Raw genomic sequence first — 24,538 nt, forward strand, 5'->3', positions numbered from 1 at the left:
CATCTTGTAATCATAAAATAGTCTATTCATCAGTAAGTCATACAGGTCTTAAATGTGAATGCACTCAATTACAGAGCTTCAAAAATACAAGAAAGAAAAAGACAACAGAACTGAAAGAAGAGCCAAGTAGATGGCTCATTTTTTAATGATTAGAAAAATTAGATAGGAAGTCAGTATGGGTATGGAGAAGGCAATGGCAAGCCACTCCAGTACTCTTGCCTAGAAAATCCCATGGATGGAGCAGCCTGGTGGGCTGCAGTCCGTGGGGTCGCTAAGTGTCGGACGTGAGTGAGCGACTTCACTTTCACTTTTCACTTTCCACTTTCACACATTGGAGAAGGAAATGGCAACCCACTCCAGTGTTCTTGCCTGGAGAATCCCAGGGATGGGGGAGCCTGGTGGGCTTCCGTCTATGGGGTCTCACAGAGTCGGACACGACTGAAGTGACTTAGCAGCAGCAGCAGCAGTATGGGTATGGAAGACTCAAACACACCATCAACCCACATGATCAAGTTGATATTATGGGATAACAAATTCAGTAATAACAGAAGCACGTTCTTATTTTAAATTGCACATGGAGCATGTACCATGATAGAGTGTATGTTGAGTCATTAAAAGCAATCTCAATGTGTCCGACTCTCCGCGACCCCATGAATCACAGCACGCCAGGCCTCCCTGTCCATCACCAACTCCCGGAGTTCACTCAAACTCATGTCCACAGAGTCGGTGATGCCATCTAGCCATCTCATTCTTGGTCGTCCCCTTCTCCTCCAGCCCCCAACCTTTCCCAGCATCAGAGTCTTTTCCAGTGAGTCAACTCGTCGCATGAGGTGGCCAAAGTATTGCAGTTTCAGCTTTAGCATCAGTCCTTCCAATGAACACCCAGGATCGATCTCCCTTAGAATGGACTGGTTGGATCTCCTTGCGGTACAAGGGACTCTCAAGAGTCTTCTCCAACACCACTGAAATCATATTTGCTGACCACCATGGAATTAAATAAGTCAAAAGCAGTAAGGTGTTAAGAAAATGGCCAAATCTATGAAAATTAAAGAGCATACATGGGTCAAAGAAGAAATCACATGGAAAATTAGAAATTGTTTAGGATCTTCTTGATAATAATACAACATATCAAAATGTGTGGGGTGAAGCTAAAGTAGTGCTTTATTGTACAAAATGATAAGCTGATTCTAAAATCTACACAGAAATGCTGCGGGCCTAGACTGCAAAACAATTTTGAAAAGGAAGAAAAATATTGGAGGACTTACTCTATCTGATTTTTAAATTGTCCTGTCTACAATCAGAGCAGTGTGGTATATTGGCATAAGAATAAGAATTGGCATAAGACAAACAGATCAATAGCAGAGAGCAGAGAATCCAAAAATAGATACATATATGCATTATCACATACATTTTAAAAACACTACATTCACAAAGAGTATACATAAATGCCCAATAATTACATCAAAAGGTGCTTGACATTATTAGTCATCTTAGAAATCTAAATTCAAACAAAGTTGAGACTTTCCTACATATTCAATGGCCAATTAAAAAAAAAAAAGAACAAACTATGCAACAGTTTAGGTGAACTCCAAAATCATCATGTTAAATAAAAGAAGCCAAACACTAAAGGCTGTGTACTGTATAATTCCATTCATGTAACATTTTAGGAAAGACATATGAAATCTATAGTGCCTGGAAACAAATCAGTGGCTGCCTGATGCTAAAGGTAGGAAGGAATGAACTCAAAGGGGAACTTTTAGTAGCAGTGTAAATGTTCTACAGCTTGATTGTGGTGGGAGTTACACAGGTGTGTACATTTGTCAGAATTTGAAGAATGTCTACTTAAAATGGGTACATTTTATAATGCACAGATTATGTATCAGTCAGTCAGTTCAGTCGCTCAGTCGTGTCCGACTCTTTGTGACCTCATGAATCACAGCACGCCAGGCCTCCCTGTCCATCACCAGCTCCCGGAGTTCACTCAAACTCATGTCCATTGAGTCGGTGATGCCATCTAGCCATCTCATTCTCTGTCGTCCCCTTCTCCTCCTGCCCCCAATCCTTCCCAGCATCAGAGTCTTTTCCAGTGAGTCAACTCATCGCATGAGGTGGCCAAAGTATTGGAGTTTCAGCTTTAGATCAGTCCTTCCAATGAACACCCAGGACTGTTCTAAATATGTTGCATAAGCAATATTAGCACTTACTGTTGTCTCTTTCCCAAAGTTAAACAATTCATTGAATTCCTTTAGTTGATCTGAGAAGTAGGAGATTAGCATGGATTGTCTCGGTCTGATTGAATATTATAATTGAAGTTGGCCTGTTTATCCACTGAGCTCCTACAGAACTTGGGATCCATGTTTTAGTTCGTGGTGTGCATGTCTTAGCTCCCATAGTTGGGCCTCATAAAGCACAGGGGCTTGGTAGAATTGTAACAGTTCTTTGCTTAAAACTTGCCCCGAAGCTCATTTTATGAATGTAGTTAATGCTGAATGAATGCATTACTGGAGACCAACTGGGTTGGGCCACTTTGGAAGGTCCCAAGTTCCCTGTCGACAGAGGAGTTTAAGAGAAGACTGAGTGACTATACAGTAAAAATGCCGCAAGGCAACTCAAACATCAGATGGTGTTTGGACTAGAGAGGTTCTCTCCCATCTCTGATTTTTGTAAAAACAAAGCTTCCAGGATGAGGTGTTTTCCCACAGAGAGAAGAGATTCTAAAAATTAAGAGGAATAGTAGCCATCCTGACAATCCACTGACCACAGGTAGAGTGGGGTTCACCCTGAGACAACAGAGTGAGATTCGGTGTCTGTTACCAAGCAAGTGAGGTTTAATTATAAACAAGAAAAGGATCTAATTCTGAAGTGTACAAACCCGATATTCAATTATGAAATCTAATAGAAGGAATTTCAAAAAACACAGATTCGTGTGAGAAGTTCCCTGGAAGGAAAAGATGGTGCTGATGTGGGCATGGATCACCTGAAGATGGGGAGGATGGCGGATTTATAGAATTGCCGTTTCACCCCACTCTGTGAGGGCAAGACTCCTCACTCCTATGGACCTTCATCCTTAAGATGAAGGAATGGATTCAGCACAATGTAAAAAGTTCTGCACATCCTCTCATCATACTGCTTTGCTTAAAATTGTCATTAAAATCTTTAAGTTTATTCATCTGCAAAAATTCTATAAAAATAATTATAGAATCTTCATGAAGATTTGATAAGACCTTGCATGTTTAGTGAAGTGCATTGCACATAGAAAGTACTTAGTAAGTCCTGGCTATGAAAATGGTTATGATTTATTATCTTTCTCATCATTAAATAATATGTCATTGTGCCCTGCCAATACTCCAGAGACGATAAGTAGGAGTACCATGTCCAGTCTGTACCATGCCCAGAGCGAACCAGCCTGTGCCGCCTTCTAACGTCCTCTAATCCTTTCTGCATTAAAATCAGACATCTAGGAAGATTCATCGCAGAATCCTAAGCAGTTTTGGATGTGATTTACTTTATTTTCCAGTCGACCTCATTTCTACAGAGATGTATTCTACTAAATTAAAAGTTCTATGAAATTCCATGTGAGCAGACACCTGTAAGTTATGTCCCTCAGTGTTTGCCCAGGGCCTAGCAAGATACTTGGCACTTAGTAGGTGCTCAACAGGTATCGGATGAATGAATATGATCTCCTTTCCAAAAGCCTTACATACCATCATATCTGACACAAACCTAAGTGGTTTGGGGTTATGCAGCAATAAAGTCAAGATTCCTACTTTGTAAGTGTCATTCTAATCATACTGAGCAGTCATTTAACCTGTCTACAGCAACTGGAAGATGCTTCTTCAGCTGTATGAAATTAACAGGAAATAATTCATGCTTCGTGTTCCAAGTCCCTCTTAATAATGAGGTCTTCTTACCAGCTTAATTAGTAAAGGACAGCATTCTTTCCTTTCCACCTTTTGTCAAGAATTCTGAAGACTCTAAGAAAAGTGACTCAAAAGATAAACCAACTGGACTCCTGGTGTTACTTATAAACTCTGCCCTGGAAATTATTTCAGGGTCTGTAGCAGCAAATCTCCTTTCACACATTGGAGAAGGAAATGGCAACCCACTCCAGTGTTCTTGCCTGGAGAATCCCAGGGATGGGGGAGCCTGGTGGGCTTCCGTCTATGGGGTCACACAGAGTCGGACACGACTGAAGTGACTTAGCAGCAGCAGCAGCAAATCTCCAGCACCATCCACCTTGCCCATAAAGCTGGAGTCTGAGTAGAAAGGATGGGACAGCTAAGGACATGTTGTCTCACAAAGTAGCATTAGCTTCCTTTTTCATCATCAGCCTTTTTTAAAAGAACACACAGAAATGTATAAATTGTGGTTTATCTCACAACAGAAGCATTTAATCAAATGTACTGTAATTATGTGTTGGGTGGCTACTGAGAATATTCACTGTTTCTTCATGATAAGAATGGTCCTAAGAATTACATTAATGAGGGTGAACCATAATAGCATTGGGAATTCAGCTACATTTAAATGTTAAATTTACATCTCAGCCTTGTAGATTCCCTATAAATTGATTACTATGGGCCAGGATCTTTTCATGAGCATTGGCGTTTAATGGATATTCCTTGAATTAATGCTTTACTTCAAGTGAAACGTGTTTGCATGAAAAGTATATTCATTTCCCAGTCTCCTTCTTATACATTTGTTTCCTTTGTTTTGGAATCCACAACGCTTTTTATGTTTAGCTCATTTTTCCCCCTCACTGCATAATGATTTTTAGAAGGTTATACTTTAAAAGGTTTTGTGTTTTTTAAAAATGGCATCCCTCTAGCAGATAGTCAATTAATGGGGCTGCATTTTACTGCCAAATGGGAGCCAGGCAGGTGACCAAGAAATAAAAAGCCTATTGGTGTAAATAAAAGAGTGTATTAGAATAACTGAGCCAATATTCACCAAATTTTTCACCAGTGTCAACCTCTAAGTTTACTTGCTCCATCTTGAAGATGGGTTATGATTTGAGGTAGGACTGTTCACCACGTTTCTATTTTCCTTGTAGTTCTTTCCCCAGAAGCTGGTGTGGAGAAAATCTGACTATATTTTGCAGCTTTATTCAAGGAGTCTGTGATCTTTTTGAAGCCAATTGACTTACACAAAAGTGTGGACATACTTATTTTGTATAAATCCATGCTATCTGACATATAAACAAACAATAAAGAATCGAAAGAAGTCTAGAGGTGCTCCCTCCCAGATCAATTTTCTTCATTTGCCTGGGCTGCCTGTAAATTGATTCACAAGGTACCATTCTCATTTTTCTGGATTTTGATTGCATATTTTTCGCTAAGGTTGTTGTTGTTTCCCAGTCATGTCCTACTGTTTGTGACCCCATGGACTGCAGCCCGCCAGGCCTCTCTGTCCCTCACCATCTCTCAAAGTTTGCCCAAGTTTATGTCCATTTCATTGGTGATGCCTTCCAGCAATCTCATCCTCTGCCACCCTCTTCTCCTTCTGCCCTCAATCTTTCCTGACATCAGGGACATTTCCGATGAGTCGGCTGTTCACATCAGATGACCAAAAAACTGGAGTTTCAGCTTCAGCATCAGTACCTCCAACGAGTATTCAAGGTTGATTTCCCTTAAGATTGACTGGTTTGATCTCCTTGCTGCCCAAGCGACTCTCAGGAGTCTTCTCCAGCACCACATTTAGTGTTACTTTTTATTATTTTTGATGCTGCTATCTTTTCAGATGAGATTTTATTTAGTAGTAAAGCTTTCTTCTGTATATTTCCTATTTTCTGTTGTACAACTTCCCATGACCTTCACACTATGATATCCAAAAATGAAACAGCCCATCTTGGTACAGATTCTTGGTCCCTCTAGCCCAGAATTCTACTGCGGACAATAGCCCGCAAAGCCATTTTGTGGAGGACTTGGCTGCGCAACTTGCCATGACCCCTAAAATTTGGAATGCACACTCTAAAATAATGTCATAACTCTTTCTAACCCAATATGGCTTGATCAGCTCTGAATTTAGTCAGATCCCTTTAAAGGGCAGGCAGGAGAGGGGAAATGGAGATCCACAGTGTAACTGGAAGGGCCAGTGTGGGTTCTCAAAACTAATTCCAGTTCCCAATAGCGATACCAATCTTCAGGTGGGCTGCCTTCAGCAGTGAGAAATGCCCAGCTGCTTCTGTTCTTCGTCTCATAGCCGGTTAGATCCCTGTGCACAGCAAAACATCCCCTTCAGTCCTACAGCAAGCGTGACCTTTTGATTGTCAGCATAGTTTTATCACAGTTTCTTTGAATAGGTAAAATACCTCCCTTCTCCTGTTTGTAACTCTTTAAAAACCTTTTTAAAGATTGTAAAAACAAAACAACTCTTCCTTTTATGAAAACTATGACCTCTTTTCCCCGATAGACTATAGGAAGTGCTTTAGTGCTTTAATATTAATAACAAACTTTTTTTTAAGTAAATTTTACAGATCCACCAACCTGGCCACGTGGCAGTGAGTATCACTAATCAGAGGTTCGTAGAGTCTCCCTTGCAGCCTCTCTCATGAATGGATATCTTCCTATCGACCTGTTGCCCTCCAAAACAGTAGTCATTTACAATGTCTCTCTCCAGCTGCCCCATGTCCCCAGCATTCCTGCAGTACCCCTGCCAGCCAGCCTCCCAGAATCACTCATATTCAGTACAGCCAGTACGTCTAGCACATGTCCATGCAAGACTCCCAACTTCTCCCATCCCTTTGTGTCTACTTGCCAGCAGAATGGAGGTGGCAAGCAGAAACAAAGGTTTATATCTACCGACAGCAGCTTTGTAACCTTTATGTATCTCTATCCAGAAATCAAAATCTTTCCATTTGAACACAATTGTAGAAAACCAGGATGATTTTAAGACTTTCATTATAAACTCCACCCTGGCATCAATTTTTAGAGTCTTTCCAAGTCTGAAGACCCGTGTGCATTGAACGTTCTCACAGTGTACTCTGTCAGAGACAGTTTTTACTGATGTTTTCTTCGGAGCATCGTTCTCAGGTGTGGAGAGAACTACAGAAAGGCATTAACAAGAGTCGCACTGACTCAGATAGGTGGGAGCTTTATTGACATCAGGCCATGAAAGAAGAATGGGCAATCATTTCAAAGGGGGATTAATAAATTAGGACTGACGTGTAAACATGAGTAAGATTCAAACTTCCACCTCTCAGAAGAAGTGTCAGTATTAGTTTGAGTTGCAAAACAAGGTAGATGGAGAGAGTGGTGGAGATGTTCTTTATAGCGACACACGGAAGCTGTGACTGCACATGCGCACATTTAACATTGCGAACTCCAAGATGAGGAACGAATCATATATGAATGTGGTTGTACTTTTAAGGTTTCTAGGCAAGTGGTATTATAGTTTTCTGAATGGCAAAATCATGACTCATGGGGAAGGTGCAAGGCAAGTCAGGAGAGAAATTAGGATATTAAGAGGTGAGTGGTAGATGCTGAAGACAAGTCCAATTTTGCACACACACACACGTATGTTTTTCTATAGAGAGATACACATATAGATATACACACATACATTTACATTAATGTGTGTGTGTCTGTGTATAAAGTTGGTTTTTCTTTCCCCCACAACAGTCCTCATAACTGGGGACCATACAGGGAGAAGGCAGAAGACCAGCCCTTATGTTGGTGACCACTTTGCCCCGTGCTTTTAGAGAAATCATGGATAAAATCGTAGACGGGATTCATGAGTCACTGAACTTTGGAGAAGAAACATGAATGTGATTATTCCTTTAAGGTTGTAGATGGGTGGTATTAAATTATAACTTTCTAAAAGGTAAAATCATGGTTCACATGCAAATGAAAAATGAACGCGTGCCATGTCAAAAATTTTATTCAATTCATTCATTCATATGAGAATCAGTAAGGTATTTGCACTAATTCAAAGAGCATTTGAGAAACTGTGTGTGTGTGATTTAATAAATATTAACCTAAGATTGCCAAGTTAGATAAAAACTGGTTAACTGGTTAATGTTTTAGAGGCCAATAAACTGTAACCTTTGGAACTAACTGTTCTATGGGACAGAAATAATTCTCATCTGTACTAGACTAAATATCTATGAGTTAAGATAAAACATCACTAAGTCTGGGACCTTTAATCAGTAGTAAGCAACGAGTCAAACTAGTACGTCGTCCTAGATGATCTTCGCGTGGACTTTGCCCCTGAATGACATTGGAACACCTTTTTGCTTTATTTTCAAATTGTGGATAATTTCCATACAGTGGAGAAAAGTAAAGGAACATATTGAGTAGTACAGAATAGAGTGTTTAGATCTCAGCTTGTACGTGAAATATCCCATGTTTTTGGTAACAAGAATCTTCTTGTCTTTCATCAAGGCAGCAAGTGAGAGGAGAATCCCCAGAAAAATAGGATTTGCTTAGCAAAACTGCTGTAGAGTCAGAGAATGCAGTCGGTGTATGTCTCTGCTTTTGCATTAGATATTTAATAATTCACTCATTTATCCACTCCGTGATCCAACAGACCGTTCCTGAGCGCTTACTACCTGCCAGGCATCGGGGATTAGAGTGAAAAAGACAAAGCCCTTGCTCTTACTTTCTAATGGGAAAATCAGGCAGCAAATAATGAAATCATCATAAGACTAACATGGATTTAGGTAGTAGAAATTGCTATGAAAAGTGAGGGGGAAGAAGCAGGGTAAGGGGATAATGAATGATCAGAGGGGAGGGGTGGGTTTTAGATGGGATGGCTTTTAGCTCCTGGGAGGACTGGCAGGCCCTGCAGGGTGTGGCCCAGCAGGAACAGAGGACGCGGTGTCAGGAGGGGTTCTGCCATCCGTCTTCTGAAAAGTAGTCCCAGGCTGCCTGCGCCCATTGTCAGAACGTGATTGAATCTTCACTCTAGTTCGTGGCCCAAGATACCTCCAGCTTGAATTTCCATCTTCTTGTCATGAAGCAGAATAGGGATGGGGGGCTAGTGCTGAGAGTGGAGCAAACCACACACACACAGTTCTCCACCAGGGAAAATAAAAACTTGTACAGGTGTTCTGGGACAGGGCAGGGAGACGAGGCGCAGAAAGCCGGTCAGGAGCAGAGCTTTCAGGCCAGAGACACCTGGACTTGAGTCGTCTCTCTATAGCTTTCTACCATGTGACCCCAGTTATTTAAGTCAATTTTCTACGTGTCGATGAAGCATGATGGCCACTCCCTCGTGGGGTCACTGGGAAAATTAAATGAAATATACTCCAGAAAGCCCCAGGCACACTGGAAGTCCTCAACAAATAGTATTGTCCTGTCATTCCTACAGTTTTGGAGCGCCTGTAGTGCTATCTTCATGTAGCAGTAATTAATTAGTCTTATTATAGCCATCCAGTTCTTCAGCTTTCTGGGAAGATGAACCATTATCGCAGAGTTTAGGTACCTATGAACCGTAGGTCCTCCAGATATGTGGGTGTTGACCTTTGATCTTTGATCAAAATTATCCCAGCCACCAATCCAAGTTTTCCAAAGAGCTGGAAGGAGGAAGGTCTTAGTGACACTCGAAACTTTTTAGCACATGCTTGGAAATTCCTGGGTGAGAATTTAAAAAGAAAAATTATAATCCTTTTCATGGAGTTTTGGTCTGAGATGTTTTTCCAGTTCCTCTCCTGTCCTGTCCTTTGTTTTACTGTTCTTTTCTCTTATAAGTTGCTTCTTTTCTGTAGTGCTAGGAATTAGGAAGCTATTAATTACCTGCACCTCACTCTAATTTTCAATGAAATTTAATATATTAAGGATAAAACTGCCCCTTTCGAAAAAAGAGATTAAATGTCTGCAAATTTCACAAACTGATTTTCTAATTGTTTTGGTAACAATGTTTCTTCATCTGATAATGTTGCTGAAAGAAATAATTTTAATTAAACTTGAAATGTAATTTTGTATTTTATACAAGAGACTAAGTTTTCTTGCAAGGAATAAGTTAAGGCCATAACATTCTTCTCTAACCCCATAATTATTATGATCAGGAAATGTCTGTAATACATTACATTGTAATTAAATTGCATACCCCAGACTGTTCAAGATCTGTTTATAAAGGAGAAAAGGATTTTCCACAGCTGCTTGCCTGTGAGTGCATCCTTCATGAAACATTTCGGCAGTCAATACATGCCCGGAAATAACAGACTTGAATTGAAACTCTGAAAGCTTTCAAATGTCTTTCAAAAACTTCTCATAACATGAATTGCTTGATTTGTGTACATGAAAACCCACTGATTACATATGAATGAGTCAACCTATGATAAGAGGGGGCCATGAGAATCTTTGTGTATTTACCACCCATCTCTTCAGAAATTAGCAGGTATTCATTTAATCTTGTTCCAATATCCTGCCTGGACCACGGTCATTAATGGGATCGCTCTGTGAAGACTGGAATCTGCTGTGAGCAATGAGGGGCAGGTCAGGTATTTCTTACAATATTCACTGGACCAGCTTCACCCAGTCACACAGCTGGAAAATATTTAGTGAGATGAATGTTTACAGAAAGGGATTCAGAGAGGAGAGAGAAGTGGGGAGAGCTGGAGAAGAAGGGAAAATAATCCAAACCCGGGTCAAGGCGGGGTCAGATAGACTAGACCTCACAGCCCAACTGGTTCTTTTTTAAGAATGATCATCAGGCTTCCCTGGTGGCTCTGCTGATAGACTTATGCAGAAGACACGGGTTTGATTCCTGGACCGGAAAGATGCCATATGCCACAAAGCACCTGAGCCCATGAGCCACAGCTGTTGAGTCTGTGCTCTAGAGTCGAGGAGCCAACATTCCGGAGCCTATGCGCCCTAGAGCCCATGCTCTGCAACAAGGGAAGCCACCACGACGAGGAGCACACTCATCACAAGTAGGGAGTGGCACAGCCCCCGCAACCCCGCTTCGCTGCAACTAGAGAAAAGCCCACTCAGCAACAAAGACCCAGTGCAGCCAAAACTAAGTAGATAAAAATTTTTAAAAAATCATCAGAACCTTGATTTATTAAACGAGAAATTTAAATCCTTCAAGTTGTATTTAATCGGTCATGCTGTTGTGGATATGTTGGGTCAACCTTGTGAATACGTAATACCTATAACAAAGTATTCATTGAGTGCCTAGTCATCCTCACCGGCATCTTGAATTGGGTATCATCAGCCCTGATTCATTCATGAATGAGGAAAACTGAGGCTGGGTGGCCTTGCGTGATTTGCCTGAATTCACCCAAGTTTGAATTTGAACTCAGTCATGTCTGATGCTAACCCCTGTGTTCTCTCAGCTGCATCTCCCTGTCTAACTCCAGTTCCTTGACTGACAAGGCCAAGGACATATCTTCACATCCTTAAATTCCAAACCTCCATTAGGACTAACTTCCTGAAGGCAAACTGCCCTGAGCCTGCTGTAGTTTATTTCCAAGGGGTGAATGTTGGCCTTCAGAGCAGGCTCCTTCCTACCAGCTTTCTACTTCTAAAAATCATATACTTTGGAATATGACTCAGACTTAAAAAGAAATGCACTTGAGTCAGTTCCAGTGAAGGGGATGAACCTAGAGCCTTGAGTCAGTTCCAGTGAAGTGAATGTTTGCATTTGAGTCAGTTCCAGTGAAGGGGATGAACCTACACAGAGTGAAGTCAGTCAGAAAGAGGAAAACAGATATCGTCTATTAACTCCTAACATATGGAATCTAGAAAGACGGTGCTGATGAACCTATTTGGAGGCAGCAATGGGGACAAACACAGAGAACAGACGAATGGACATGGGGGGGAGGACAAGGGTAGGATATATGGAGAGAGTGAAATGGAAACATGTATATTACCATATGTAAAATAGATAGCCAATGCAAATTTGCTGTGTGACACGGGGGATTCAGAGCGGGCTCTGTGACAGCCTAGAGGGGTTGGATGGGGAGGGTGGTGGAAGGGAGGTTCAAGAGGGAGGGGACATAGGTGTACCTACGGCTGATTCAGGTTGATGTTTGGCAGAAACCAACACAATAGTTTGTTCAGTCGCTCAGCCGTGTCCAGCTCTGCAACCCCACGGACTGCAGCACACCAGGCTTCCCTGTCCATCACCATCTCCCAGAATTTGCTCAAACTCATGTCCATTGAGTCGGTGATGCCATCCAACCATCTTGTCCTCTGTCGTCCCCTTCTCCTCCTGCCTTCAGTCTTTCCCAGCATTAGAGTCTTTTCCAGTGAGTTGGCTCCTTGCATCAGGTGGCCAAAGTATTAAAGGTTCAGCTTCAGCATCAGTCCTTCCAATGAATATTCAGGACTGATTTCCTTTAGGACCGACTGGTTAGATCTCCTTGCAGTTCAACGGACTCTCAAGAGTCTTCTCCAGCACCACAGTTAAAAAGCATCTATTCTTCGGCGCTCAGCCTTCTTTATGGTCCAACTCTCACATCCATACATGACTACAGGAAAAGCCATAGTTTTGACTATATGGACCTTGTTGGCACAGTAATGTCCCTGCTTTTTAATATGCTATCTAGGTTTATCACAGATTTTCTTCCAAGGAGCAAGAATCTTTCAATTTCATGGCTGCAGTCACTGTCCACAGTGATTTTGGAGCCCAAGAAAATAAAGTCTGTCACTGTTTCCATCGTTTCAATTATCCTTCAGCTAAAAATAAATTTAAGTATTAAAAAAATCATTTGAAAAAAAAAAGAAAAGAAAATCATTTGATGATTCCCCTGTTCAGAAATCACATACCTGTCAAAGACACTGGGCCATTTACCCCTAAGGATAGTTCAGATTTTCCCCACCGCCCCCACCCTGCATTGTCAGGCACTCTCAGAAACTGAAATGCAGGCTGTCCCTCCATGCGGGTCTCTCCAATCAGTGGCTGTCACTGATAAAACGTCTCCTTGGAACCACAGAGACAAAGCTGCAAGGCTGCCAGCAGGCCGGCTCTCATATCTCCTGTGGTTATCAGTGTTCTCACTGGTGGTACCAGATCTTCTGGAACTGTTTCAGTTTTGTAAAATGTTCATGGGAACGTCGGTGGTCTCTGAGGAAATGCTTTCCTTAAGTCACCAGTTTCTAAAGGGAGGCAGCCAAGTTCCCAGCCATCTGGCAGTCAGTTTCTTTCAGTCTGAGACAGAAATGGAATTTCAGAGGGCATGCACAAATATTTCTTGCACCTATTTTTTCAATAAGGAATTTGGAGCCTTAGTCTGTCAGCCACCATGCTGAGTCTTTGGGAAACTAAATGGGAGCAAACCAGCCCTGAGCAAGCCATACTCTGTCAGTTGGAATTAAATGTCCTTTCCTGTTTCTGCAGGTTCACAATTTTGATTGACCTGCTATCTAGCTTCAGTGACTTCCATTCTTTGAAATCCTTGATGCCACCCTTAACACGTCCATGAATAAGACATCCACCCCAAGCTAACTGGGATCCAGAGAGCACGTGCTTCTCACCAGCTTTAACTAGATCCAAAATGTCATGATTTCTGTTAAACTGCTTCTTTTTCCTACCAGCGTAAACACACCGATTTGTCTCTCCTGGGTTGTGCTGTGAGTTCATGGCATAAGTAGTCTTTTAGTTTAAAACTGGACTGCTGCCGTTTTCACTGTTTGGGGCTTTGGCGATCTTTGTCCGCACGCTATTCAGAGAATTTCAAAGGCTGGGCTATCATCGTCTGGCCCTGATCTTTGTCACTTGTCCCCCAGACTGTACCTCCTCCCCACCACAGTCATTTGCACAGTTCCAGCTCCACGTTTTTCTGGGATGTCTCCCTAAGGTGCAGCCCCAGTCTCCGCATCTTCTTGCCTGTTGGCCCCCTAGTGGCTCCCCATTTAAGGACTGCTTTCAGTCTGTTTTCAGCCTTATTTAGGACTTTTCATGGATAAATCAGTTGCCAACTTTATCTGCCTGAAATTAACCCACATCACCCAAAGTGGGATGCTCACATGCTCTGCTCACCTGGAATATCTCTGTCTGTTGGCATCCTACGTACTTGTGCTAGATACTCTCTTACTACTCCATATTAATCCTCACCTTTCTCTACCCCGTACTGTGCCCGGGGAGGCCAACTCTTACGTCCACCCTCTGGCTTATGATTGGGTTTGGCCAAGGGAGCCCAGTCGGATATGGGAGGCACCAGCAGGGACTAATTCCCTGGCTTCTACAGACAAGCACAGCTCCTCTGGTGACCCTCTCCCGCAGACAGAGCTGTAGCTGTCGCTGCTTTCCTCTGTGCCCTCTGAGGCTGAGAGGTGGTAACGGCCTTCCTTGCAGCTCCTATAGCATCCCTTATTAGTTTTAATTAACCCTGACCACTCTTGGTAAATATTCCTTTCATTAAATTTTCCCAGTTTTCTCCTTGGAATGTCCCATCTGTTTCCTACAAAGGATCTAACTGACACAGCACCCTCAAGCCTCAGTTCACGTATAAAATTTGCTGATTTCATTCATTCCCTTTGCAAATAGACATTCATCATCTATTTGCTGTTACATTTTAGGCTTTCTGTGGTTGTTTAGTTGCTAAGTCATGTCCAACTCTTTGCGAGCCCATGGACTGAAGCCCGTCAGGCCTGCCTGTCCCTAACCACTCCCGAAGTCTGCCCAAGTTCATGTCCACCGAGTCAGTGACGCCACCCACCCATCCCACCTTCTGCTAACCCCTTCTCCTGTTGCCCTCACTCTTTCCCAGCAATGGGGTCTGTTCCAGTGAGCCAGCAGTTCACATCAGGTGGCCAGAGTATTGGAGCTTCAGCTTCAGCCGGTGACAGAGTAGAGAACAAAACTGTGGCCTTGCCTTCAGGGAGCTTACCATATAGTGGAGAAAACAAATGTGAAACAGGCAATTATAAGAAAGAATGGTGAAGATTCCGACAGAAGAAGTATGGAGAGCGCACAGCAAGGGGACCTAACACAGGGCTCAGAAACGGTCATTCAACTACTCCAAGAGTCCTTTCCCCACAGCATTCGGTACTTTCTGATTGTGTTATTATTACTTGTGGACGCATTTTTGCTGCCTCTACTGCAGAATAAGCTCTTGAGATCAGAGACTGTCTTTTTCACCTTTATATTTTAGCCTACTGCTAGAATGTTGTAGAAACTCAAGTGCTTGTCCAGTTGAATTGGATAGAACCTTCTGAACACTTAAGAACCTCAGCTCCAGCCCACCCACTGAAGGTTGTACATCATTAGGCTGGATAATGGTGAGACCCCACCCTTTCAGAGCTGTTTGAGAAACAGAAAAGATATTTTATTAGTTTAGAAAGAAAAAATCACTGAACAGGAAGAAACCTCCTCAACGCAGGTGAAGGGTTCGATAGGTGTTATCAGCTTAATACACCCTGTTTTGGATATTTGTCAACAGGTATTGGAATCTTTAATTGTCAGAGTTGAGAGCTGAGCTTTCTTTATGTATTTACTTTGCTTCAGTGGCTTGTGTTACGTTTGATAGCACCATAGTTGAACTCAGTGTGAAATATGAATGGAGAGAAATTCGTATCTTAGTCCAGAGCAAGGAGTTTGGGAAGATAAGTACGGGAAAACCTTGGTACAAAGTTTTTAAAACTTGGGTTGGTGGAAAGAAAAGCTGGATAGCATTCTGAGGCAATAGAGGGCTCAAGAACAATGAGACTGTCCTCTGCACAGACCAGGAAGCAGAGGAGTGGGAGAAGAGAACGCTGGCAATGTGGTAGACCAGAAGCTCCTAGACACATCATGCCACCCCCACCCCTCCCAAAAAATAATTGTGGATAAAACAATGACTGTCTTTCTATAATCATGGCTTAGTAAGGCCAAGTAAGGGAATTCCTCAGAGGTGAAAGATGATGAAGTGAGACTCCGTGAGAAGTAAGAGACTCCAGAGCCTTTGTCTTAGGGTGTCTTTGCCCATCCTTGTTTTCCTTGAGCACGGATTTTAAAGAGAAGTGAGTGCATCTGGGACAGGAGTCAAAACTGAGGATCCTAATGTCCTTTATTGATTAACTTTAGATAAATATGTAAACTATTGAGATATCAATCATTTGAGATCTCCAGTGAGAGAACTGATATAAACTGTGTAACTTCCAAACAAGAAGAGTTGGGGAGGTGGTGGAGGAATAATAGGAGGAAAACAAAAATCTACACAAGGAGAGCAAGAAAGAAAAGGAAAAAAACAACAGAAAACAAATAAACAAATAGAAAGCAAAAATTGGGATGGTATAAATGAGTCCAATTTAATAATAATCGGAATCTACATTAATGAATTATAACCTCCAGTTAAAACCCAAAGATTGTTAGATTAGTTTTTAAAATTGAACTTTATTCATAAGAGAATTCCTTAAAAATATAAGGACAGAGGCAGACTGCAAACAAATTGATGGGAAAAGACACACGAAGAATGAGGTAAGGAAAGGAGGTTTTTATTAAATATTAGGAAAACTAGACTTCAAGACAAAAAGCATTACTACAAATGGCAAGGATGACCACATTAATGTAGATTACAATTATTATTAAATTGGACTCAATTTATTAATACCAGAAAGATGTGATTCCAAGTTTGTGCACTCCTACAAGCATAACCTTTAAAAAAAAAAACACTGTTAGAATTACCAAGAAAAGATCCAAAATCATAGGTCATTTTCTCACATTTCTCTCAAAATTGATAAGGCAATAAATCAATAAGTCGATAAAAGATTTGAAGAATACAATTAACAACCTTGTTTTAATGCTTGCATGCACAGCACACTGAAAGCACATTCTTTTCGACACATGCAACATTGATAAAATTGATCATCCAATAAGCTAGGAAGAAACATCTCAGCAAAACTCGAAGAATTTGTATCATATAGCCCACATTCTCTAATAGTTACATTGGAAGTCAATAATGAAAAAATAACTAAGGAAACCCCATACCTTTGAAAATTAAAAAAACACCTTCTAACTCCTACATCAAAGAAAAAAATCAAACTAGGAATTAGTAAATATTTAGAACTAAGTGATCATGAAAACACTCATCACAGCTGACGGGATATAGAGAGCTAAAACAGTAGCAGGGGAGACGTGGCCTCACTGCTTATGTAAGGAAAGTGTCGTTGTTTAGTCGCTCAGTCATGTCCAGCTCTTTTGTGACCCCATGGACTGTAGCCCACCAGGCTTCTCGACCCATGGGATTTTCCAGGCAATAATAATTCCCCAAGTGAAATGGGTGCCATTTCCTTCTGCAGGGGATCTTCCCGACCCTGGGATCAAACCTGTATCTCCTTCATTGGCAGGCGGGTTCTTTACCACTGAGCCTCCAGAAGGAAAGTGTACAAAGGAATAAACTGAGCATTCAACTCAAAAAATTAAAAAAACAAAGAGTGAATCAACCCAAACAAGAATAAGAAGGGAAATAAGTATGAGTAAAAATCAATGAAAGAAAACTACTACACATTAGAAAATATTATGCCCCCAAAATTATCTCTTTATTTATTTTTTTTAAAGAATAATACAACCGACAAACTGCTGGCAAGATTAGTGAACCAAAAGAGAGAAGACTTCAATAACCAGTATCAGGAGTGAAAAAGAGCACTCCCTATAAATGCTGCAGACATAAACAGTGGTGAAAAAGGACGTACTAGTCAAATTTTGCTGGAACAACTGAAAAATAAATATAGAAGCCAACCCTACAGCAAAATCAATTCCAGTTCTAAGTGGGTGAAGAATTTAAAAATGAAAAGCAAAACTTTAAAAGTTTTAGACTAGGGCCCTAGGAACTATTTTTGTTATATAAAGGTAAGGAAGGATTTCTTAAACAACAGAGAAAAGTAAAAATCATAAAAGAAAGTGTTCATAAATTCAACTACATTAAGAGTAAGAACACCTATTCATCTAAATGCATGCTAAACAGAATGAAAAGAGTCACAAGCTGGGAAATGATTTGTATAAACTGACCACCAACAAAAGGTTAGTATCTAAAATATATTGGAACGCCCACAAATCAATAAGAAAAGGCAAATCGATTGAAAATAGGCAAGGGGCATGAACAGGCATTTCATGGGAAAGAAATGACAAAAATGCATATATGAAAACATAATCTCATTAATAATTTTAAAAATTAAAATCATATGAGATAGTATTTCACATCCACTAGATGAGCAAAAGCTAGCTTAACAACGCTGAGTGCTAAAGAAGATGTGAAGCAAGAGGAAGACTCGTATACTAACGATGGGAGGATAAACCAAAAAGGAATACACTTTGGAAATACATGATGAAATTAAACATAACATGCTCTGTAGCCCAACAATTCCACCCTTACATTTAGAGCCTGGAGAGTGTTGATTATATTTATTTGGAAAAACTATGAAGAAAAGCAAGGAGTGGCTAACACACAAGCAGAATAGGATAGTGGGTCCCTCTGGAGAGAGGAAGGATCCATGGGGTTGTGAGAAGGAGCTCATAAAATGGGCTCTAAAGGTACTGGTGATGCCTTTCTTGCATTGAATCATGGGCATGTGTCACCCTTTATAATATACATTTTTGTTCTCTACAAGCTTATATATGTATAGTATATATCTTAATAAAATGGGAAGTAAATAAATAATTAGGCCTGAGGCGAAAGAACCCGCAGAGTGGGCCCAGTAGGTTCTGAAGGATGACTCGGAGGTGTGAAGATTCCCTGAAGCTCTGATCCATAACGAAAGTCGGTGAAAGCCTCACTAGAGTGAGAAAGTGAAAGCCGCTCAGCCGTGTCCAACTCTCTGTGACCCCGTGGACTTCTCCAGGCCAGAGTACTGGAGCGGGTAGCCTTTCCCTTCTCCAGGGGGTCTTCCCAACTCACGGATCAAACCCAGGTCTCCCGCATCTTAGGCAGATTCTTTACCAGCTGAGCCACCATTCCCTGAGGCTCTGATCCATGTCCAGACTCACTGGACCAGACCTCACTAGAGTAAGAAGAAAGTTCTTAAGGGTGGTGGAGACTTCTGTTGGTGGGGCTTGCTGGGAAATTTCATGGGAAGTGACTAAATGACTTGAGAAAACTAATCTTGAGCAAAGGAGTACTGACTTTCTTTTTTATCCAGGGATGTACATAATTTGCACTCTGCTGATCAAAAAAAAAAAATATATATATATATACACATATATTGTCCTTTTATAAATAGAGGGGACATTTGTATCACTTGCTTTTCAAATAAAGTTTATTTTCCTCCCCATAGCAGGAAGTTCAGTCAGGCCGTGCAGAGCTTACTCGGTGGGCTTGCAATATTTTCTAAACCCAGCCTCTTTCTGGGTTTCCACCCTGCCATTTTTAGTGGGGAGGCTTTTTGCCCCCTGCAGTTCTAAACTTCTCATCTCTCTTAATTCAGCACAAGGGCATTTCCTGACTCTTGTCAACCAAGTTAAGGCTTTCCTAGAACCCTCCCACACCTGCCACTCATCTCATAGTCGTCAGAACGATGCCACATGGCCATTTCCTGCTGCAAGGGAGGCTGGGAATGTCATTATTTTGCCATCACAGCCTGTCCAATAGGAGCAAGGCAGAGGGCCAGTGGTATCTAAACAGCTATTCCGCAATGTCTGTCAAAATACTTCATTACGAGTTCTTCCTCTTTTCTCCCCAGGAGCCAGTCTACTCGATGACCTGTATAAATATTTCTCCTTCCATCACTCCCATGGAGACACCATGACCGTCATGGATCCAAAGCAGATGAACGTTGCTGCCGCTGTTTGGGCCGTTGTCTCTTACGTCGTTGCAGACTTGGAAGAAATGCTGCCCAGGTCTTAGCAAGAACAAGAGAGAGGACACTTTTGTCCTCCCTGGCCAGGATCCTGGGTCTGCAGCTTTAGGAAGCCCCTCTTCACCTGACAACTTTATTGATCATTTACAAAGCACAACACTTTTTCATACTTTCTGACATTATCTTTCTAGATACTTTCCAAATTCTGTTTTCCTAGTGTAAAGAATAATCCCACATAGAATTAAATCAAATCCCACCCCCACATAGAATCAAAATATGGTAGAGATCCCAGTAGGGGCATTTCCTTTATACCACTTACTAAAAATATTGTTTCTATTTCAGAAGTAAATACTGGATAAAGCTTTGGAAGACCTCTGGCTTTTATGCATGTATTTATGAACATTAAATCAAATATAGTGACACCAATTTTTTGTTCTAAGTTATTCATTGAAAGATAGAGGAATACACAATTGTAGAATGGTCTTAATTGAACATATGCAGACATCTGACTTTCTAATTTATACACTTTGATATTATTAGAATTTTTAATGAGGTATGAAAATTTTTAATTAATAGAAAAAAATGTCACCACTTGAGGAAAAAAGTATGTAAAGTCCAATTTCTTTATTAAAGATCTACCATGAGCAAGTGATAATACTATTTTACATTTATGTTTTATATATTTCACATAGTATATCTATGAAGTTGGGGCTTATTCATATTTTGCTGATAGCAAAACTGAGGCTCATGGGGGAAGACTGTGCTTCCACTGCAGAGTGTATAGGTTCAACCCCTGGTCAAGGAACTAAGATCCCGTATGCAGTGCAGCATGGTCAAAAACGAAAAATATTGAGGCTCATAGAAGCTAAATAATATTCACAGAGCAAAACACTTACCCTCATCTAGTCTGAGAATAATCTCTTCTATTCTTTCACACACAATGTCCAGTATTCAATTTAAAAAATTACGACACACCCCAAAATACAAGAAAAACACATTGTCAAGAGTTAAAGCAATTAAGAAAACCAGACAAAGCAGCATCGTATTTCCAGATGTTGGAAATATCAGAGAGCAACTTTAACATAACTATGGTTAATATGTTAAAATATAGTAAGAAAATGGGACCATATACACGAACAGAAGGAGAATTTCAGCAGAAAGATGAAAACTATAAAACAGCATCAAATGCAAATACTGAAATAAAATATACAGCATCAGAGATGGGTAATTTCCTTTTTGGGCTCATCAGCAGACTGGATACGGCTGAGGACAGAGTCAACGACCTTGACAAAAGGTCAATAAAAATTATCCAAACTAAAACACGAAAGGAAGGAAAAGTGGAGGAAAACAAACACCAGAATGGATCACCCAGAGTGTGATCTAATATGTGTATGGCCTAATGTGCATGTAATTTGTCATCAAATGGTCTGATATAACTAAATGCTTGAAAGGAAAAAAAAAGTATCAGTTGTATTAATGGTAATAATTAAAAAGATCTTTAATTCCTGGCAAGGTGACAGACTGGTACACTGGCTGACCCTTACACTGAACACGAAATGCTGGATGACGTCTGAGAAACACTTCTTTAAATATATGAATTAACTGACTAAAAGATAAAGACCGTGAGACTGAAAATTAAGTGAAGGCATGAACCAAGGTGATATAGAGCACACTGAGCCAGTTTTCTTTTTGAGAAAGTTAGCAGAATGTGGTGAACTTAAATTCTGTTTTCACTTTTAGTGGCTTGGGTACTATCAACAAATTCCATAGCCTGCCATATTAGGGATACTAGTTAGTTAGTTAGGTCACTCAGTCGTGTCCGACTCTTTGCCACTCCATGAATCACAGCACGCCAGGCCTCCCTGTCCATCACCAACTCCCAGAGTTCACTCAAACTCAATTCCATCGAGTCGGTGATGCCATCCAGCCATCTCATTCTCTGTCGTCCCCTTCTCCTCCCGCCCCCAATCCCTCCCAGCATCAGACTCTTTTCCAATGAGTCAACTCGTCGCATGAGGTGGCCAAAGTATTGGAGTTTCAGCTTTAGCATCAGTCCTTCCAATGAACACCCAGGATTGATCTCCTTTAGAATGGACTGGTTGGATCTCCTTGCAGTCCAAGGGACTCTCAAGAGTCTTCTCCAACACCACAGTTCAAAAGCATCAATTCTTCGGCGATCAGCTTTCTTCACAGTCCAACTCTCACATCCATTCTTGACCACGGGAAAAACCATAGCCTTGACTAGACGGACCTTGGTTGGCAAAGTAATGTCTCTGCTTTTTAATATGCTATCTAGGTTGGTCATAACTTTCCTTCCAAGGAGTAAGCGTCTTTTAATTTCATGGCTGCAATCAATTGAGAAATATACTGTATCCTAATTCTTTAGCCAGTCTTTGTGAGGTGGAACTATAAGAGCATTTATTCTAGGCTAATTTTGTCTAACTCCTAGAGCTAACCTCTCTGAGTGCTCTATTGATGCCCCATAAATTACGAGGTTTTCCTCTCTGACTGGAGGAACAAACTATGTCAAATGATTTCTGAGCTCTCTCTTCCATTCCTTTTAGTTGGCTGTTTCCCCAGCCTCTGATGATTTTCTCTAACACATCATGGATCAGTGATCAACTGAGGAGGGCTGGGGGACCCCCACAAAGCTCTCCAGCATCTCACTCTGCAAGGCTCTCCCTCTCTGATGTGAGCCCGCACTGCTATGGCCTCCCTGGACATTCAGATTCCTCTCTTCAACTCATTGTGGTTCCCGGGCTTAGGTGTTCCTTTCTGACGTGTGACTGGAAACTCCCTCAAGGTGAACGAGTGCCATCATTTAGGACTCATTTCAATCATTTTCTGTATCTCGGGCATGATTGTCCTTCATTTCCTGATGTGTAGTGTCTTAAAAACTATTGTTTCATATAATATTTTATTTGAATTTTTAATTACTTCATACCTAAAAATAAGTCTAATCCCTATTACTCCTACTTGGTCAGAAATGAATGTCAAGTCAATAGTTTTTATCCAGTGTATATACACTCATTCTCTTTTTACATTTTGCACATTTTGAATCATTCTTTTCTCACTGCTTGATTCCAATTTAGAAAAGCAGATTCTTAGAGATTTCACAAATTGTCCAAAGACTGAACTAAAATTCATGGCATCTCTGCATTATCAGAGTCCAAAGATAATCTAATGGTTTAGCTGGTAATTATCTTTAGCTTCAGGGTTATTTTCTAGAAAGACTATATCATATACATGGAGATATACATTTACATATATATTTGCATATAATATTATATATAAATAGAGCACAATAGGTGGTGCAGTGGTAAAAATCCACCTGCCGATATAGGAGATACGAGAGACCTGGGTTCAATCCCTGGGTTGGGATGATCCCCGGGAGTTCAGTTCAGTTCAGTTCAGTCGCTCAGTCGTGTCCGACTCTCCGCGACCCCATGAATCACAGCACGCCAGGCCTCCCTGTCCATCACCAACTCCCAGAGTACACTCAAACTCATGTCCACAGAGTCGGTGATGCCATCCAGCCATCTCATTCTCTGTCGTCCCCATCTCCTCCCGCCCCCAACCCTTCCCAGCATCAGAGTCTTTTCCAGTGAGTCAACTCGTCGCATGAGGTGGCCAAAGTATTGCAGTTTCAGCTTTAGCATCAGTCCTTCCAATGAACACCCAGGATCGATCTCCCTTAGAATGGACTGGTTGGATCTCCTTGCTGTACAAGGGACTCTCAAGAGTCTTCTCCAACACCACAGTTCAAAAGCATCAATTCTTCGGCGATCAGCCTTCTTCACAGTCCAACTCTCACATCCATACATGACTATGGGAAAAACCATAGCCTTGACTAGACGGACCTTGGTTGGCAAAGTAATGTCTCTGCTTTTTAACATATTATCAAGGTTGTTCATAACTTTCCTTCCAAGAAGTAAGCGTCTTCTAATTTCATGGCTGCAATCAGCATCTGCAGTGATCTTGGAGCCCAAAAAAATAAAGTCTGACACTGTTTCCATTGTTTTTCCATCTATTTCCCATGAAGTGATGGGACCAGATGCCATGATCTTTGTTTTCTGAATGTTGAGCTTCAAGCCAACCTTTTCACTCTCCTCTTTTACTTTCATCAAGAGGCTTTTGAGTTCCTCTTCACTTTCTGCCATAAGGGTAGTAGGAAATGGTAAACCACTCCAGTATTCTTACCTGGATAATCCTATGGACAGAGGAGCCTGGTGGGCTACAGGCTATGGGGTCGCAAAGAGTTGGATATGAGGGAGCTCAGCGAAGGACTGATGCTGAAGCTGAAACTCCAATACTCTGGCCACCTGATGCGAAGAAGTGACTCATGGGAAAAGACCCTGATGCTGGGAAAGTTTGAAGGCAGGAGGAGAAGGGGATGACAGAGGGTGAGATAGTTGGATGGCATCACTGACTCGATAGACATGAGTTTGAGTAAATTCCAGGAGTTGGTGATGGACAGGGAGGACTGGTGTGCTGCAGTCCACGGGATCGCAAAGATTCGGACACAACTGAGTGACTGAACTGAGCACAGCAGAAGAATATCTTATAGTATATATTTAATATGCAAGTATATTCCCTTCGTGTATCATTGCCTTGTCATGGAGAAAGGGCTTTCTTAGGCCAATGAAGCTATGATCCATGCTGTGCAAGGCCACCCAAGACAGACAGGTCATAGTGAAGAATTCTGACAAAACATAGTTCACAGGAGAAGGAAATGGCAACCCACTCCAGTATTCTTGCCCGGAGAACCCCACAAACTGTTTAAAAAGGTTAAAAAAAACATGACACCAGACCAAGAGCCCCCCAGGTCAGAAGGTGTCCAATATTGCTACTGGAGAAGAGCAGAGGGCAATTACCAATAGCTC

General features: G+C 41.3%; 1 protein-coding gene across 1 annotated transcript in view; it reads left to right on the forward strand.

Annotated features, from left to right (window-relative positions):
* The window catches only part of CPQ (carboxypeptidase Q), a 424,132-nt gene extending 404,107 nt beyond the window's left edge, over positions 1-20,025 (forward strand). Inside the window, exon 7 of the mRNA XM_055432597.2 lies at positions 19,539-20,025. Within this exon, the coding sequence (XP_055288572.1) occupies positions 19,539-19,702 (164 nt within the window). The 3' untranslated portion in view covers positions 19,703-20,025. The remainder of the gene's footprint in view (positions 1-19,538) is intronic.
* The last annotated feature ends 4,513 nt before the right edge of the window (positions 20,026-24,538 follow it).

The sequence above is a fragment of the Moschus berezovskii genome, chromosome 16 (genome assembly GCF_049115385.1).
Source record: "Moschus berezovskii isolate FMDL1 chromosome 16, NW_MosBer_1.0, whole genome shotgun sequence".
Lineage (NCBI taxonomy): Eukaryota > Metazoa > Chordata > Mammalia > Artiodactyla > Moschidae > Moschus > Moschus berezovskii.